At 57.1% G+C, this 17,386-nt stretch overlaps 1 protein-coding gene across 7 annotated transcripts in view; it reads right to left on the bottom strand.

Moving 5' to 3' along the window:
• Positions 1 to 785: 785 nt before the first annotated feature.
• The window catches only part of PRR5 (proline rich 5), a 56,082-nt gene continuing 39,481 nt past the window's right edge, over positions 786 to 17,386 (bottom strand). For all 7 annotated transcript variants that reach the window (XM_074326532.1, XM_019739255.2, XM_019739254.2 and 4 more), the window contains 6 exons: positions 13,467 to 13,515; positions 12,220 to 12,277; positions 7,582 to 7,673; positions 7,103 to 7,243; positions 3,370 to 3,505; positions 786 to 1,774 (listed from right to left, as the gene is read on the bottom strand). In XM_074326532.1, coding sequence (XP_074182633.1) covers positions 1,299 to 1,774; positions 3,370 to 3,505; positions 7,103 to 7,243; positions 7,582 to 7,673; positions 12,220 to 12,277; positions 13,467 to 13,515 — 952 coding nt within the window. In that variant the 3' untranslated portion in view covers positions 786 to 1,298. The remainder of the gene's footprint in view (positions 1,775 to 3,369; positions 3,506 to 7,102; positions 7,244 to 7,581; positions 7,674 to 12,219; positions 12,278 to 13,466; positions 13,516 to 17,386) is intronic.

Raw genomic sequence — 17,386 nt, 5'->3', positions numbered from 1 at the left:
GCCATCTGTGAACCAGGAAGAGGGCTCTCACCAGAACCCGACCACACTGGCACCCTGACCTCGGACTCCCAGCATCCAGAACTGTGGGAAATAAACTTCTATTGCTTAAGTCCTCAGGCTGTGGGATCTATTGTGGCCCTGAGCAGACTATGACACAGGTTACAGCAAATGCAGACACAGGCCTCAGATAACCCACCTGGTCAGATGGCACTCACAGAAGAGCTCTCTGGGGAGACAGGAGGTGGCCTCCTGTGCAAGAAACCTGCCAGGGTGTGGCAGGGAGGCTGCGCCCCCAGGGGAATGTGTGCCTGAGGGATAAGACTGAATAGTTTTGCTCTTGGCAAATGCACCAATGCCACCGTGGGGACAAGCCAGTGAGCCTTCCCACAGCAAGCTTCAGAAACTGGAGCCCAGAGCTGAAGAAGGTTACCTGTCTGGGAGTCACACAGCTGCAGGGGTGGTAAGCAGGTGTCACCCATCCCTTCCCCATGGGGTGGCAGGGGTTTTCAAACAGGTCCTGCCTCCCTTCCAGGCTCCAGTGCTTCTGCTGGGGACAAAGGCAGGGGCCAGACTCCCCCTGCACAGGGTTCCAGGGGCTCCTGACAGGCTGTTGGAGTTTCCAGCTCCTCCCTCTGGAGCCTCCGTGCCCCTCTGTCAGGATGAGACAAAGAAACTGGACAATAGGAGCCTGTCCCTTCAGGAGCGGAGAGTGGAGGTCCAGGTAAAGTCTCTGAGGGCGAGGACCCTGGTAGGATAGCTGTGGGGTCCGACATGACACGAGCTCGGAAACAGGGCAGACAAGTTTTATTCCACCTTCTTCGTGCCCATGACCACCCTTGGCAGAGTGAAGGCAGGCTGTTCGGAGGAGTCACCTGCAGGACAAACTATGGCCTGAGGTGAGTGGGGACGGGGCAGGCAGGTCTGCTACCAACCCCTGTGGCTCTGGGGGTCATTCTGGGGACCTGGCCATGCCACCACATTCACAGTCTCTGTGGGTGTAGATGTGGGAGGGTTGGGGCAGGCTGGGGCGGTGGAGGGAGTAGTGATGCCCGTTTCACGCACATGAGGTTGACCAGTGCACCTGCTGACCTCGTGAGGCAGGTGACACCTCCAGCACAGACACCCCAGAATGGAGCGGTGCTGGGCCGGGGCATCGATGGTTTTACAACGAAGAGGGCAATGCCAAAGTGGCCAAGGCTGACCGGGGACGGGACAGAGTAAAAAACTCTCGCTCGCTCGTTCACACGCACACAGCACAGGCACAGCACACACGCGGGCTCAGTCCGAACGCGAGGCCCTCACACGATGCTCTGCCGGCCCCCGAGCCCCTCAGACTCCGAGGCACCAGAGCCACTGCGACGGCCAAAGTCAATGAAGATGCCTTCGGAATCCGAGTCCACGGATTCCAGGACCTGGTCCACTAGGTTCTCGGGGCTGGAGGAGGGTGGGGAGCTGTGGGCCAGGCCCGGGCCAGGCTCCAGGGGCTGCGTCGGGGGGTACAGTCTGCTGGGGCAGGGCCCCGACTGGGGACCTGGGGAGGCTCTGAAGTCCCCCGTGGGGCCCTGGCTGGGCGCGTCGGTGAAGCCTTGGGGGTCGGGGCAGGACGTCATCTCGGAGACGGAGTGCCTGCGGATGCCCGTGCCTCCGGCCGCCGTGCCTTCGGCCTCGTGCTCCACCACGGGGTTCAGCAGCGGCGTGTTGTAGCTTTTGGAACGTACCACTGGGTTCTTGGCCAGGATGTCCCCCGAGCGGGAGCGGCGCAGGAGGTGCTTCTCTGCAGAGACAAGAAGCGTCAGGCAACCAAGGCCGGGGGCACGGACGGGCGGCCACTCGGCTGACCTCGGTGCCTGGGTGTCCCAGGCCCTTCCTTCAGCCTGATGCCAGGCAGCACCTACTGGGAGCACCTACTGTGCACCCAGCTCTGCATGAAGGGGCAGCTACGGAAAAGGCCCGACTGGTACGGATCCTGGGCCCAGCCCCACCACACGCCTCCTGGGGCGGCTTGGCCCAGCGGGGGGAGGGGTGCAAGTTCCCACCCTCGTCTCCTCAGTCCCAGCTTCTCAGCCTGGACAGGTGGGGGCTGGAGGCGCTCAAGGCAACTGCCCGGCGTCCAAGTGTGCACCTTGCCAGTGACCTGTGAACATGCCCGTCTCCCCACCTGTGGAAAGTCAACAAGTCTTAACACTTGCTATGTGCCTGCACTTTCTTGGGCAGACACGGCCCGGTCCTCAGAGCCGATGTCCTAGTGTGTGTGCGGTGGGGATGACAAACCCACGTGGGTGGGCCACAGGACAGGTAGTGGTAAGTGCCACAAAGGGGACAGATAACAAGGGGTCCTTCCAAATGAGGTCAGGGCTGGGGTTTTATTCTCCATGTGGGGGAAGCCCCTGGAGGGCGGGAGAGGATGGAAGTGGTGGCAGAGGCTGCATGGGGGCAAGTTTCAGGCTCCCACTCAGGACCATGCAGTTCCACAGTGACCACCAGGTGGCAGGGTTGAGCGTGGTGAGCGGCTTGGGCCTTGCCTGGGAATCCTCCTCACTTAACCGTCATCCGGGGTCGCTTGGAGCCTGGGCATCTCCAAGTCCTCCAGCTGCCAAGGCCCCACCCGAGCTGAGACATGCCAGGCAGGCGGATTTTACCCCAGCAGGTGGGTGGGACACTCTTGAGTGGCTCTTGCCCTGCGGTCCACTCCGTCTGGGACGCCCTTCCTGCGATTCTTCCCAGGCCGGACTCTTTTTGGTCCTTCAGCTTGGCAATCACCTCCCAGTCTGGCCTTCTCTGAGCTCCCGGACCACAGCCCTGTCACCTGGGCACAGGTCACCTTAGGGACTTATCTGGGGACTGTGCACTCACTGGGCTGCCTCCCCTGGCAGACAAGAACCTGAGGGTGGGGCTTGGTCTGTACTAAACCCCCAGGACCAAGAACAGGCTGGTGCACAGGAGGTGCTCAGTTTACATCGCCGAATGAACCAATGGGCCGTCCACTAAAGAACTAACGTGGCCGGCGTGTGCGGACACGCCCGGCAGCCCCAGGATGCCCATCCCCCAACCTCGTCTCTCTCCTGAGTCCCCAAACGAGCCAGGACTGTTGGTGCTGTGGCACGTGCTGTGTCCTCTGCCTGGGCAACTCCTGCCCTCCTCGGGGACACAGGCTGTGCTGAGCTTTCAGGGGAGTCGTCAATCACCACGTATGGTGCCTGCCCGCTGGGTCCCCCTCAGCCCTTGAAGGAGGGACCCCAGGTGACCCATCTGTGTGTGTCCAGGGCCCAGCCCAGACATGGCCTATTCACTGGGAGGCCTGGGCCCCTGGGCAGAGATGGATGGGCCCAGTGGTCACCCCCTCCCACCCAAGGCCCAGGAGACCCCTACCCAGGATGCAGGAGTGTGTGAAGGGGCCCTCACTGGAGTAGAGGCCGTAGGTGCCCAGGTAGGGTGACACCACCTTCTGGATCAGCATCTCCAGCCGTAGGTAGTCCTTGGTCACGCCGCGGGACTCATGCACGCCCTGCGAGAGGGAGGGAGGGTCAGAGCACAGTCTATTCCGTTTCCCTTACCCAGCAGGCTTAGCTCAGAGGCGCCACAGATGCCCCATCCCCCCTCCCATTCCCATGGGACCCTGGCCCCCAGGACAGTGTCCACCAAGGCTCTCTTCCCAGCCTTCTCTCAAGCTGGAGCCTCCGAGTCCCTCTCCTGCATTGACACCCTCCATGGCTGCCCGCTGTGCACAGCAGCTGTGGGCCTGGGAGACCACGGTGCTCTGGAAAAGGACCCTGTGGCCAAGTGAGGTTGGGCACCCTGCCCCTCAGGAGAGTGCCCCGCACACTGGCTTCCTGGAGGCTCTGGCAAGTCCTGCAGGGAAATGCACCTGGTCGCTGCCCTCGGGCCCTCACCCCATGGAGCGCTGTCGGCAGGAAAGGCTGCCCCACGGGGCCAGGCCAGGGTCCACATCCAAGATGGGCAGTCAGGGCCTGCCCACCTGGCAGCCGCCCCTCTCTCTCCCGTGCTCCATGCTCCTTCTCCTGCCAGGTCTCGTCCAGTTCCTCCCTAACAGGGACTCGGAGAGCTCTGCATGCTCTCTGCTTCCTCCAGTTTCGTTCAAGTCAAAGCCTCAGGAATGAAGCTGTCCACAAGGACGGCCTTGGTCTTGCTGATCAAACTGTGTCCCCAGCACCCCTGGCAGAGGGCCAGCACTCAGCAGGCTTTTATTGAGTGCTTGCTGAATGAGTGATGTATGAATGAATGAATGAATGACAGACATCACTTCTCAAGGGGCTGCGAGTTGGTTAAGGGTGAAGAGACACTCAAGTTAGTGTTCAACAGCAGTTCAAGACAGCAAGAGAACCCAACTCTATGCTGCCTACAAGAAATCCACTTAAGCTATAAAGATACATGTAGATTACAAGGAAAGAGGTGGAGAAAGCTGTGTCAGGCTACCACTGACCAGAAAACAGCAAAAGTCGTCGCTATGTTAATTTCAGACAGGGCAGACTCCAGACCAAGGAAAGTAACAAGGATAAATGTCACTCCATAATGATAAAGGGGCCAATTCTCCAAGGCGCCACAACAATCCTTAGCATGCACGCCCTAACAACGGAGCACCAAACTGCATGAGATAAAAACTGACATGACTACAAGGAGAAACACAAATCCACTGTCATAGTGGGAGACTTGAACACCCCTCTGAGAAGCAGAGAGATCCAGCAGGGAGAAAATCAGTAGGGACACAGTTGAACTCAACAACACCATCAATCAGCTGATACAATTGACAGCCATCGACTACTTCACCCAACAATGGAAGAACACACATTCTCAGGCTCATAGGGAACATTTGCCAAGATATGCCACATTCTGGGCAGTAAAACACACCTTAACAAATTAAAAACAAAAAAAGGAAAGAAACCATACAATGTCTGCTCTCAGTCCACAGTGGAATTGAACCAGGAACCAGTAACAGAAAGACATCCAGAAAATCCCCAAATACATGGAGATTAAACAATTCACTTCTAAATAACGAGTCAAAGTAAAATTCTCAAGAAATTTTTAAAGATTTTGAAATAAATGAAAACGAAAATCTAACATCTTAATTTATGAAATGCATTGAAAGCAGTGCTTAGAGGGAAATTTATAGCACTGAATGGCTATATTAGAAGAGAAAAAGATCTAAAATCAATCATTTAAGCTTTCACCGTAGGAGCTATAAAAAGAAGAACAAATGAAGTCTGAAGCGAGCAGAAAAAATAACTATCAGAGCAGAAATCAATGAAATTGAAAACAGGAATCAACAGAGGAATCAAAACCTGGCTCTTTGAAAAGATCAATAAAATCAGTAAGCCTCTAGACAGAAAACAACAAAAAAAGAGAAAACATAGATTACAATGATCAGAAATGACAGGGGGACGTCACGACAGACCCCATGGATCCAGCTGTTTGAACAAGGAGGGGTGGGATTCCATGGGTGCCCCTGGAAATCATCCAGATGAAAGTGAAGGACTCCAGATTTTCCTGAAACTGTCTTTTGCCCCCAGCAACAGTGACGCTGGTGGTGAGGACACATTGCTGACTTGTCACTCCACCAACTTCATGCTGTTTCATTCCCAGAATTTGTTTATGAAGTCCGGTGAGGAAATGGGGGCCCGGGGTATGCCTTATTTGTATGCACTGAGATGCATGGCTGTTTCCCGGCTTTTGGGACCCAGGAGAAGGAACCGTGACTCTGCAGGTGAAGCACAGGGCACACAGTAGGCCCTCAAAACACGGACCAGCAGCTGTGACTTCAGATCCATTTGAGACTCAAAAACAGTGGCGACAAGTTCACAGAGGGGCTGGGATAAGGTCATTCAAAGTGTGGGGGGGCGATGCAACGGCAAAAGGTTGTGGCTGGGGGTTGCACCCACTAGGAGCAGGACAGTCTCGCCGGCAATGGGGCCAAGCCCAGGAAACTGCATGAGACAGAGTGGCCATTAGGGGGCAGCACCCCCCTGCTCATGGGATCAAGGTGGGCCCTTCCTTACTCCTTGGCCCGTCGCCTGGCTGCCTACCATCAGGAAGGAGCACCTGGGGGGCTTCATATCTGTTTCTCCTCGTTATCTGTGAGCCTGCCCTGCCAGGTAGGTGGTCTTACTCCATCACACAGATGAGAAAAGAGGCTGAGAGACAAAGTCCCTCAAGGCCCCCAGCTTCAACCCAGCCAGGTCTGACCTGAAAGCTTCCAAATCGGCCTGGCATCCTTGTGGTTTCCAGAATGACCACAGCTCCCACCCAGTGCAGCCCGACCCTTCAACCCTCCCCATTCATCGGCCCCTTCCTTGCTCTGGAAGCTTCAGTGGCTACTCTGGCCCCAGGACCAATATCACAGACCCAAATTTAGCAGGATGTCCACGTGCATGGGGGATTCAGAACAATGAGCAAGGCTTTGGAGCTGGTCAGACCTGCGTGAGGCCAGGACCCTGGCCTGATTAGCAGCTCCTGGCAGGGACTCTATTTCCCTGCCTATAAAATGGGGCGGTCTGACGGTGCCTACCCTGGTCCTATGACAGTGAGATAAGCCAGCAAAATGTAGAGTGCTGTGCTTGCCTCCGGGCTCAGGATGTTTGCAGAAAGGCCCAGTCTGCAGTAGTGGCTGTTGGTGGCCCATCAGATCCCATCTTGGGAGAGCCACTTACCCCCCACTGCTGGGAGTGTGGCAGCCAATAGGTCCCAGCTGCCCTCATGGATGAAAACCATGTGCATTGGAAACGTCTGGAACCGCTGTGCGGAGTGGGGGGAGGCGGCCCACAGCCCCAGTGACCGACTGACGAGGGGCGTAAAGGCCTAGCACCCTGCCCCCGAGAACAACTCTGGTCCAGTTCACACTCCTGGGCTCCCGTGGGACCAGGCTGAGGCCAGCCTTCTCCCAAACCCACAATTCTGTCCAACTCCTGCCCCTTCCTGTTTCACTCTCCCTCACAGGTACCCCCGTTGGTAAGTCACATGGACCCAAATCCTTCTCTCAGGCTCTGCTTCTGGGGAGTCTGGCTCGAGACACACCATCTGCACCTGACTGGCTCACGCCCACGGATGCCCCTGCCACAGGTAAGCAGCGGCCTCCTGAGGCCCCACCCACCTGTAGTATCAGCAGCATCTGCACGATGGCGGGAGGCACGCGGGCATGGGTGCGGGCCAGCGCGTCCTCCAGCTTCACACTGAGGGTGATGGTATTCCGGAAGTGCAGCAGGGCCAGCTGGCGAACCGACGGCTCCTTGCCCTGTAGACACAGAATGTGCACCCCACCTGCTGGTGTCATGTGAGACACCCCACTTCTGGGGCCAGACAGGGGAATGGACCCACTGACCCTCAGGCAAGGAAAGGGTTACTGTCATACTCAGAGGCCCTACTATGTGCTGGGCATGCCCTACTATGTGCTGCTTAGAGCTTTACAGAGCCCTTAGGAGAGAGCTGTTATTTCCATCTTGTGGGTGGGAAACAAGTTCTGAGAGACCCAGGGATGTGCCCAGGTGTAGACAGCCTGTGACAGCAGTCCGGAGCGAGGCGAGGGAAGGCTGTCAATGTGGCCCAGGGGTCCTACGGCTGCAGGGACCTCACCTGCACTGGGTAGAAGATAGCCTGCAGTGTGGGCAGCACGTCACTGAAGAAGAAATCCCACGTCTCTGCCAGCGAGTCTAGCAGCTTCTGTCCTGTGGGAACAGGAAGCTGTCACGGCCCATCCCAAATGGGCTCGACACCCTTCACGCCCTTCCAGAAGTCATTTCTCATCTGCAGAACGCAGGAGCTGAGGGCCAGGCTCTGGAGGCCGGCCTGCCCCACCCCCATGAGATCGACGGCACAGAGCCCTTGGCAGCTCTGTGGCCTGGGACCCACTGCGTAACCTTCCTGTGCCTCAGTTTCCCCATTAATAAAACAGGACAGTAACAGGGCCCACCCAACTAAACAGAGCCAGGTGCAGAGGGCTGGTGAGTGCTGGCTATTAGTTTCCGGGCCTGCCCACACAGGTGCCAGACTCGCACAGGTGTGCCCCCAACAGGAGCGTCCGCTCACGCCCTCTCACCTGATTCACCTAACGACCCCACCAAGCAGTGGAGGAATCCACCCTCCGCTCTCCCTCTGTGCACGTACCAGTCTGTCTATCCACCTGACAGACATTCACAGAGTACCTACACTGTGCCAAGCCTGACAAAGGGGACCCAGTGGAGCCCCAAAGAGCCCCAGTCCCATCACATGGTAGGGAAGCAGGACACTGAACAGCAATTAGGAGGACAGTGACAGGCGACCTCACTGGGCAGATGAAGAGACTAAGCCTCCAAGGTTCAGGTATCTTTGTCTCTGTCTTTCGGGCTTGGGTCCCTGCCACCCCAGGCTGCCTGAGGTGGGACCTAGGGAGCCAGGTAGACCATCTCCGACAGCAGCAACATGTCCCACATAGGAGAGGGGAGAAGGTGAAGTCAGGAGGGAAGGCTTCCTGGAGGAAGTGCTATCCAAGCTGATTTAGGAGGATGGTTTGCCTGATTGACTGACATCCTTGGTGTGTGAACCACGAAAGTAGGTGTGGAAAGCAGGCATTTGGACAAGCTCTGCAGGTACTTCTGCGGGCCCTGGGAAGGAATGGTGCCATCCTCAAGGTGGACAGTCCCTGGGGGATGGGGACAGCCAAGGTGCCCCCAAGCTGGCTCTGGGCTTCCCCGGGAAATACAAAGTGCTAATCCCTCAACCCTTCCACTGGAAAGAGCAGAGTTGGGATGAAGGGCTGCTAGGGCTGGGATGAGCAGACCCTGGTACGTGTCACCAAGACCTCCACCTGGTAGCCAGATTAGCAATCGGCAGAAGAGCAAGACGGGGCACGGGGGTATCTCTGGGTGAAGAGGGGAAAGTGTCCCATGCTGGCCTCTTCACTGCTCATGCCTGACTGCTGGAGGTTACCATGGGAACAGGGGGCTGGACAACGGCCTTGGCCTCTTTTGTCCTCACTTTCCTTGGGCTCTGGGCCCCTCCCCCCACCCTGTAAAGCCCCCAGGTCTATGTAGGTGCTAGGACTCTGGGAGGGCAGCCTGGCAGGGCTGGCCCCAGGAGGCCCAGTCCCACCCAGCCAGCAGTGAGGGGGTCTGGCCTCGGTGCTCGGCCTGTCTGCTGGCACTGGGGCTCCCTGCCAAGTGGCCAGCTCCCGGTCCTCCCCAGGGGCGATACCTAGGTCTGTGGCAGGACGGGTGGGTGCTTGCAGCCTGAGAGACTCTGCCTGAACACAAAGGTCCCTTCAGGTCCTGCCGTTGCCGGCAAGAAGAAAGGCTGCTCAGTTCCCTGGGCTGGCTGTGGGGTGGCCCTGGGCTTGGGCCAGGCCAGTGTCCACTGAGCACAGGACATTCTCCAGCTCCTGGGGCTGAAATGCAGCGGAAAGCAGATGTTGTAAAACATGGAGTCCAGGTCTGGCCAGAGCCGCATGCTGACTGAGGCCAGGAAGCGGGGCCTCACCTGCTAGCCAGGCTCTCTATTGGGGGCTGTGGTCTGGAGGCGCCAGGGTTGACAGTCAGGCGGCACTGGGTTGAAGCCTCGCTATGGGGTCCCAAGAAGTCCTGCACTCTGAGCCTCAGTGTGGTCCTCTGTAAAATGGGCATAATTACCATTCCACATGCACAGGGCTAAAAGATGCCACAGAGCAGGTGTTCAAGTGCCGGCTGTTGGCACGATGACGTGTGAGATGACGTGTGAGCCGTGTCCCTGCCGATACTCAGCAGGACACAGGTGCTGGCTGCAGCCCGGAGCTGGTTCTCCCCCGGGGGTAGGTTGGCCTTCCTTTTCAGAGTGCTGATGTTGGCTCAAGTGTCAGTCTGCCTTGGGGAGACCCCAGGGACCCCAGTGAGGGGTTATCCTGGCTGCAGCGGGAGCTCACTCCTGTCAGCTGTTGTGCTGAGACCACCAACCATGTCGGATGTGGTCCAAGGGAGGACCAGGCTGGCCTCCATGCTTCCCATTTCCAGGAATTGCTCTGCTTAGGGACCAAGGCCCAAGACCTCCACAGAGGCTGGAGAGGGGGCAGGCGGCAAGGGCCTGGGATCACCCCACAGGGGGCCACCAGCCCGCAACCCCAGCAGAGGCACAGGTGAGGACATGGTTGGCTACAGGCAGCAGTCTCAAGCAAGAGCTCTCCCTGGGACCCAAACTGGGGTGGCAGGCAGAAGGGCAAGGCTCTGAGGCTGCCCCCAGGATGTGGGGTCAGTTACTATTCCCACTGCATGGGCTGAAGGGGGCCAGACATCTTCCTGAACAGACCTCACTTTTAGGCCCCACTCAAAGGCCACTGTCTCCATGCAGCCCTCCTGGACTGCCAATGTGGAACCAATCTACTCTTCTCAGGGCCTCCCTTTACCTTGACATTCAGCATTGGACTTTCACTATCTGGTCCATGTCTGTGTCCCCAACTAGCTGTGAGCTCCTCCTGGGTATGGTCTCCTCCATTTCCAGGTCCCCAGAGGCCACTGGGGGCCTGACACATAGTGAGCACATGGATGGAGCCTGTCCAATCCCATAGTGGTAAGGTGGGGACACTGAGGCCAGAGGGAAATGACGCGTCTGTGGCTGGGTGAGAACTGGACACCAGGCCCTCTGGCCTCCGGCCTGGGGCTCTGGGTCTGTCCTTGAGGCCTGGGGAGGTTGGACGGGGCTGCCACTCCCTGCTGGGTAGCCTGGTGGACACGGCCGCTGTGGGAAGGACTCCAGCAAGCCACACAAAGCTCCTCTTCTCCGATGATCCCAGATGCCCTGGGCTGGAGCTGGTGGGAGGTGCAGGCACTGCTGGAATGAGCCGAATCAGGAGAGGGGCGTAGGAGGGTGTCTCCGCCAGGTGCCAAGTCCTCACTGCTGTGTCCTGTCGGCTGAGGTGCTGCCTCCCCCAGGAAGCTGGCGACAGAATCCCCAGTGGCCTGTGCCTCCCGACCTCCAACATGTGAGGTTCTCATGGCACTTCTGAGGCTCCTGCCTCAGCAGCTTCCATATGATATGCACAGAGGAGGTGCAGAAGAGGGGACACACTGCTCCGAGAGTATGCCAGGCCACCAGGCCTTAGTCTCCTCCTCTGTGAAACGGGCTAACACCCCTTCCTTCCAGGGTCAGTGTGAGGACTCGAGAAGGGAGCTGGAGCAGCAGAGAGAAGAGTGTGGGCTCAGGAGCCAGACTGCCATGTAGCAACCACGTGGCCTGGGCAAGTTACTGACCTCTTTCGTGCCTCGGTTTCCCTATGTGTTCAGTGGCACCTCCTTCACAGGGTTGTTGGGGAATCCAGTGAATCAGCAAAATCAGGACAGAGTCTAGCAGAGTAAGCATGTGCCCAGTGCATAGTAGGCACTCAACAAATATTCATGGAACCTGAACTCGGCACACAGTAGGCCCTTAGCAAAGGGTCCTCCTATAATTTAATCTCTCTACACCAATTCGCTCCTGCAGGGAGGCACACACTTCGGTCGTCACCCCAGGGCCCATGGACACGGGGAGCCTGAGGGTGTTGGGACCTGGCACGTCCTGCTAAGACTCAGGGCCTGGAATAGAGACGGCGTTGATGACTGCCCTCCCCTACCTGCTGACGCCCGAGCCGGGCAGAGCGGCCAGCTGGGACTCACAGGGCCCCGAGAGGGCAAAGGGTATGCACTCTGGAGTCAGGCTGCCCTACTGGCAGTGTGGCCATGGATAAGTCACCCATCATCAGTGCACCGCTCCCCAGCTGTGAAATGGGAATAATGACCCGAAAGGCTCACTGAGTGGGTCTGAGCATGAAAGAAGAAAACCCACCTAATGCCGGGCAGGGAACCCACATCAGCTGCTTCCACCCAGGTGGCAGCTCCCTGCTCCGGCCTCTTCCTTCTGGAGGATCAGGGCAACCTCTGCCCTAAACCAGTTCCCCTCCAGTCCTCAAAGATCCTGACAGGGGTCCCCCCGGCTGCTGCGGGCAGTAGTGCGACGCAGGGGCCTTCTCTCTGACATCTCTCGGCCGTCCTGGGCTCTAGCAAGTGGGGGGCAGATGCTCTCCCCAACGAGGTCCGATCTCGGCCCTGCTGCCCTGAGGCATCATTTCTGCTCCTTCTAAATCCTCCCAATCAAGATAGATCACTCACCCAGAACCCTGGGGCCCAGGCAAGGCTGGCAGTGCCAGGGCTCCCAAGGGCACCCCTGTGGCACCACCATGTATGGCACTGGCACCAATGCCCAGCAGCCATGCCAGCAAGCAGTGCGGCCACTCACCCTCGTAGAAGCGGATCTTGTCCCTTAGGATCACCATGCCTTTCGTCAGCAGCTGGTTCTGAAAGGTACACACAGAGACGCTGTCATTGCCCCATGAGGGTCCTGGCAGGCAGGCCCCGCAGAGTCCAAGCAAGGGGGGGCCTGGTCTGTGAACACCCATCACTAACACGAGGCTTAAACCACAGGCCTCGTACACGCTGCCCTGGGCATCGGCCCAGAATGACACCATGTGGTGTCAGCACCATTCACAACAGCCAGAGGTGGACACAACCCAGTGCCTACCCACGGACAAATGGGCGAACAACACAGGATGCATCCAGACAATGGAATACTATTCAGCTGCAAAAAGGAGTGAAGCACCGACACACGCTACATCATGGATGAACCTCGAAAACACCGTGCTCAGCGAAGAAGCCAGACACAGAGGCCACACATTGTACGTGTTCACCTAGTATATGAAACGCCCGGAACAGGAACACAGAAGGCAGGTTGGTGGGTGCCAGGGGCTAGAGAGAGGAGAATGGGGGCTGCTTATAAATGTAGGGTTTCTTTTTGGGGTGATGAAAACATTCTGGAATTAGATAGTGGTGATAGCTACACAACTTTGTGAATATACTAAAACCACTGAATTGTATACTTTAAAGGGGGGCACTGCGTGGCACGTGAATTATACCTCGATGAAGATGCTAAACAGCCAACCCGCAAACCATGGGTCCTCACCCCTCTCCAGGCAGCCCAGGCACCTGGCTCTGAGCCTGCAGGAGAACGTCCCCACACCACCCCTTCCTGGCTGTGTGACCTCGGCAGGTCCTCTCACCTCCTGAGCTCTAGACTCCTACGTGCTCACCGACTCTGAAGGCCTGCGGCCACATGGGGTGCCAGGAATGTCAAGTGCTGCCGCACCTGGAGGGGGGGGGCTCAAGGATGCTGACACCATGTGGCTCAGGGCACCAGGCCTGGCAGAGACGGCCCACACAGAGACTTCTGGGGGCCTGCACTGACATTCCAGGAGAAGGCGGGCGACTAGTAAAACCACCCAGGTGCCAGACACAACATGAGGACTTCACCTGGATCTTATCATTTAATCTTCACAAAACTCCGCGGTGGCTAGGTAGGGAAACTGAGTCACGGTGCAGCCGAGTCCTTGGAATCTAGTGCTCCATATGTCCATTGATAGTAGGTGAGCCCCAGCCCTTTGGCCAGCACAGGAAGCATTCCCACCCTGGCTGGAGGGCAACACCACCTACCTGCAGATACTCTGTGAAGAAGGACCCCAGCTCCGTCTTCAGCAGCTGCCTGTGGGTGGAAGGGGTGACGACAGTGAGGGAGGGCGGGAGTCAGAGACTACATGGTGCCGGTGACGGGGCCCGAGTACTGGGCTGGGGGCTACCTTGGCAGCGGGGCACCCATCTGCTCAGCCAACATGAGCGGCGGGCACGTCCACCTGTCCCAGCCCTACTAGGGGCTGGATGGCCACACGCTTCGTGGCCCAAAGCTGAGGCTCATCAGCACACGCCCTCACCCCCATTTCACAGAAGAGGAAGCTGAAGGGTCCCCAGGGAAAGAGAGAAAGTGAGGCCCATAAGCGTCTCACATGTTCTCGGGGAGACGCCTGGCGGGCTGGGCCTCCAAGACCCAGCTCCATCCCTCCGCCACCTGCCCGAGTCTCAAAGCTGTCTGAGTCCTGGCACCCTCATCTGTGGCTCAAGAGAGTAGAGCCGGAGTGTTCAGGGTTCCACTGGGGTCACGGTTGATCCTCGGTATATTAACAGGTGCTCAGTGAAGCCCTCCTCGCCCTCTCCCCTGCCCATGTTTCGGGGGTCCAAGTGTGAACACTGATTAAGGAAGGAAGGGAAGGAGGGAAGGTCTCCCCTTCACGGCCCAGCAGACGCTCAGCTCACTAGGGCTAGAAAACAGGAGTGGTTCTAATGGAGCCCTACCTAGGGGTGACTCCGCCCCACTGCTGGCTGAGCATCCTCCCTACTGGCTGTGCCCAGCGGCTCTCCCAGCCGCTGACGTGGGGAGTGGACACGACTCTGGAAGACCGGAGGCTGCGCAGCTGCATGGTCGACGCCTCAGATCTGTGCTGTCCACAGGGCTGATGGTGAGAGGCCAGTTTGGGCCCCTCTGCCTTTGGCTGAGAATACTGCCAAAGGGCTTCCCATCAACCTATGAAGCCTGCATACAGCAGGTGCTCACTAATGAAAGCTTAGCAATGCATGGATGACTTCCACCACTGCTAAGAGTTTCTGCGCCAATTCTCTAGGATTTCATCTGGCAGCTGACAGAGCCCTGGGATCCCCTCCTTCCTGGCCCGTGAGAGCGGATGTCCCAGGCAGGGGAAGAGGAGGTCACACAGGCTAACTCCAGCCAAAGCCCTGCACAGGGGAACCTGTTCATTCCACAGATGTGGAAACTGAGGCTCCAGGAGGGCAAGTGATGAGGCGCCCAGTGGGGCTTGCTGACTGGCTCCCAGAAGGCTTCCTGGCCTGGGCTGCCTGTGGGGAGGGGAACCCACACTCCAAGGGGAGGCCCAAGGCAGCTGTGCATGTGCGAATAAAGGGACAGCACCCGCGGGAGGGGTTGTGGGGGGAACAACCTGGCTGTCACTGAGGGGAAAGCGACAGGCAAGGGCTGAAGGGTCAGAAGGCAGAGGCCCTGGCTGCCCTGTCCAGAGGGGCTGCTGGTTCCTGGGAGTGGCAGGGCTGGCAGGACCTAGCCCTGGAGCTGGGGCAGGGCTGGATAATCTGTGTCTGGGCCAGGAGCCCAGGAGGAAGCAGAAGGGGCCTCAGGACCAGAGCAGGCGGCCGAGCTCCCGCATGGCCCTCAGGACTCACAAGATTCTCACAGCCCAAGGCAGACAGTAGCTGTTAGAGTGCTGGGAGACAGGCCGCCCCAGACAGACGCCTGTGGGGACAGGGTGGGCGTGAGAATGCAGAACACGGAGCAGCCGGGGCCACCAAACACGGGGCAGGTGGCCTTTCAGAGCTGAGCAAAACCAGGCGACCTGGGGCTCGATTCTGTTTAAGATGGTGGGACAGATGATGGGTCCTTCAGTAGCAATGCCCCATGACATCATCCGGGTAAAAAGGTCTGGGTCCTGAGACCCAGAGTGACTTATTCTGTAAGGCTTTTCTTTGTCTGGAAAAACGACTATGCACGTGTGTCCACTTGTACACCTGAGAAGAAAGGTGGTCAAAGGAACGGGGCAAGAAAGAGGACAAGATCAACAGATGAAATGTCCTGACAGTTAAACTTCTGTGCTTCCAAGGACATTATCAAGAAAGCGAAGACAACTCATGGAATGGGAGAAAAGATGTGCTGAAATCAGCATCTGGCAGTGGCCTCGATCCAGAATATATAAAGAACTCTTACATCTCAACAATAAAAACACAAAGAGCCCGATGACAAAACGGGCACAGGAGGTGAACCAGACACTCCTCCCAAAACAGAAAAATGGCGAATAAGCACGTTTTCATGTGCTCAATCATTAGTCATCAGGGAAATGCAAATCAAAAACCACCAGATGGCACTTCACACCCACTAGTAGTTAGAATCAAAAAGCGGAAAACAACAAGTACTGGTGAGAAGGTGGGGAACTGAGTCCTCGTACACAGCGAGAGGGGATGTAAAATGGTACAGACGCTGTGAGAAACAGCTGGGCGGTTCCTCCAAGAGTTACCTGGAGAGTTGTAGTATGACCCAGCCATTCCCTCCCAGGTACAGACCCCAGAGGAATGAAAACACAGGTCCTCACAAAATTCTGTACACGGATGTCACAGCAGCACTACTCATAAAAGCCAAAGGGTGGGAACAACCCAAACGTCCATCAACAGGCGAATGGGTAAACAAAACGGTGTGTTTTTCACACAATGGAACATTATTCAGCAATAAAGAGGAACGGTCCTTGAAAGCATCATGTTCAGTGAAAGAAGCCAGTCACGAAAGGCCCACGTACACACCGGTTCCATTGATATAAGTTATGCAGAACAGACTGATCCATAAAGACAGAAAGTTGACTGGTATTTGCCAGAAGTTGGGGGAGAAGGTAATGGGGAGTGACTGCTAAAGGGGATGAGCTTTTTTGGGGGGTGATGGAAATGTTCTGAATTAAATAGGGTGATGGCTATACAACCTTGTGGATACGCGTATACTAAAAACACTGAACTGTACATTTTAAGAGTGAATTATAGCTCAAAAAATACATATACATATAAAATGGGCGGGGGAATGAAGACCAGACATCAAGACTTATTATGATTCACCACCCCGGCCCTACCCATGCCGGACCCGGCACAGCCGAGGGACCCCACTCCCTCCAATCTCACTAACAGCCTCGAGAGCCGAGGGCAATCGATGGCTCCGGTCACAAGGCTCTCATGGGATCGAAGCTAATGACCAATTATGGATTTAATGCACAATTAAATTCCCTTAATTTAGTGTGGCCACATGATGGAAAAGAGCGGGGGTGGGGGGCTGGGCAGGGGGCAGCCTAAGGACCCACAGGCTCTATAGTAAGGGGTCTGAGTCCCAGCTCCACTGACTAGTTCCATGACCGCGAGCAACCCACAACCTCTCTGTGCCTCAGTTTCTTCATCTGTAAAATGAGACGATAAAGGGCCCACTCCTCAGAGCTGCCGTGAAGAGCTTGAGGTGTGGAAAGCTTGTGGCACAGGCTGGCACAGAACAACTTTCAATAGAAAGGCCCTGGTATTATTACTTAATGCTTCCCAGCATTTAATTTTGAACTGTCTACAAAGTTGCCCCAAATAACCTAAGTGGCCAGGAGTTTCACATCTCATGTCACCCTGACCTCTATCTGTTTCTTAGATAAAGGTCCCGGGGCTTGGTGCCGGGTGCAGCTTCTCTCTACCCGCATCCCCAGCACATACTTCTGAGGGAGGCCACCTGTTCTGTGCCAGTCCCCAAGGGCTGGGGACAGACACCCGTGGTCTGGGGTGACAGTCCCTGTGGAGAGGAGGCAGCTGAGAGCCAATCACCACTGCTGTTTATGCCGCTGGAGGGGAAGGGTGTAGAAACTGCTGGAGGGCTGTCCCTGGTGCCTTGTTCAAGAATTTAGAAATCTAGGCTGGCCCAGTGGCTCAGGCGGTTAGAGCTCCATGCTCCTAACTCCGAAGGCTGCTGGTTCGATTCCCACATGGGCCAG

The sequence above is a fragment of the Rhinolophus sinicus genome, linkage group LG02, assembly GCF_036562045.2.
Source record: "Rhinolophus sinicus isolate RSC01 linkage group LG02, ASM3656204v1, whole genome shotgun sequence".
Lineage (NCBI taxonomy): Eukaryota > Metazoa > Chordata > Mammalia > Chiroptera > Rhinolophidae > Rhinolophus > Rhinolophus sinicus.
This window is presented reverse-complemented; position numbering and strand designations above follow the sequence as displayed.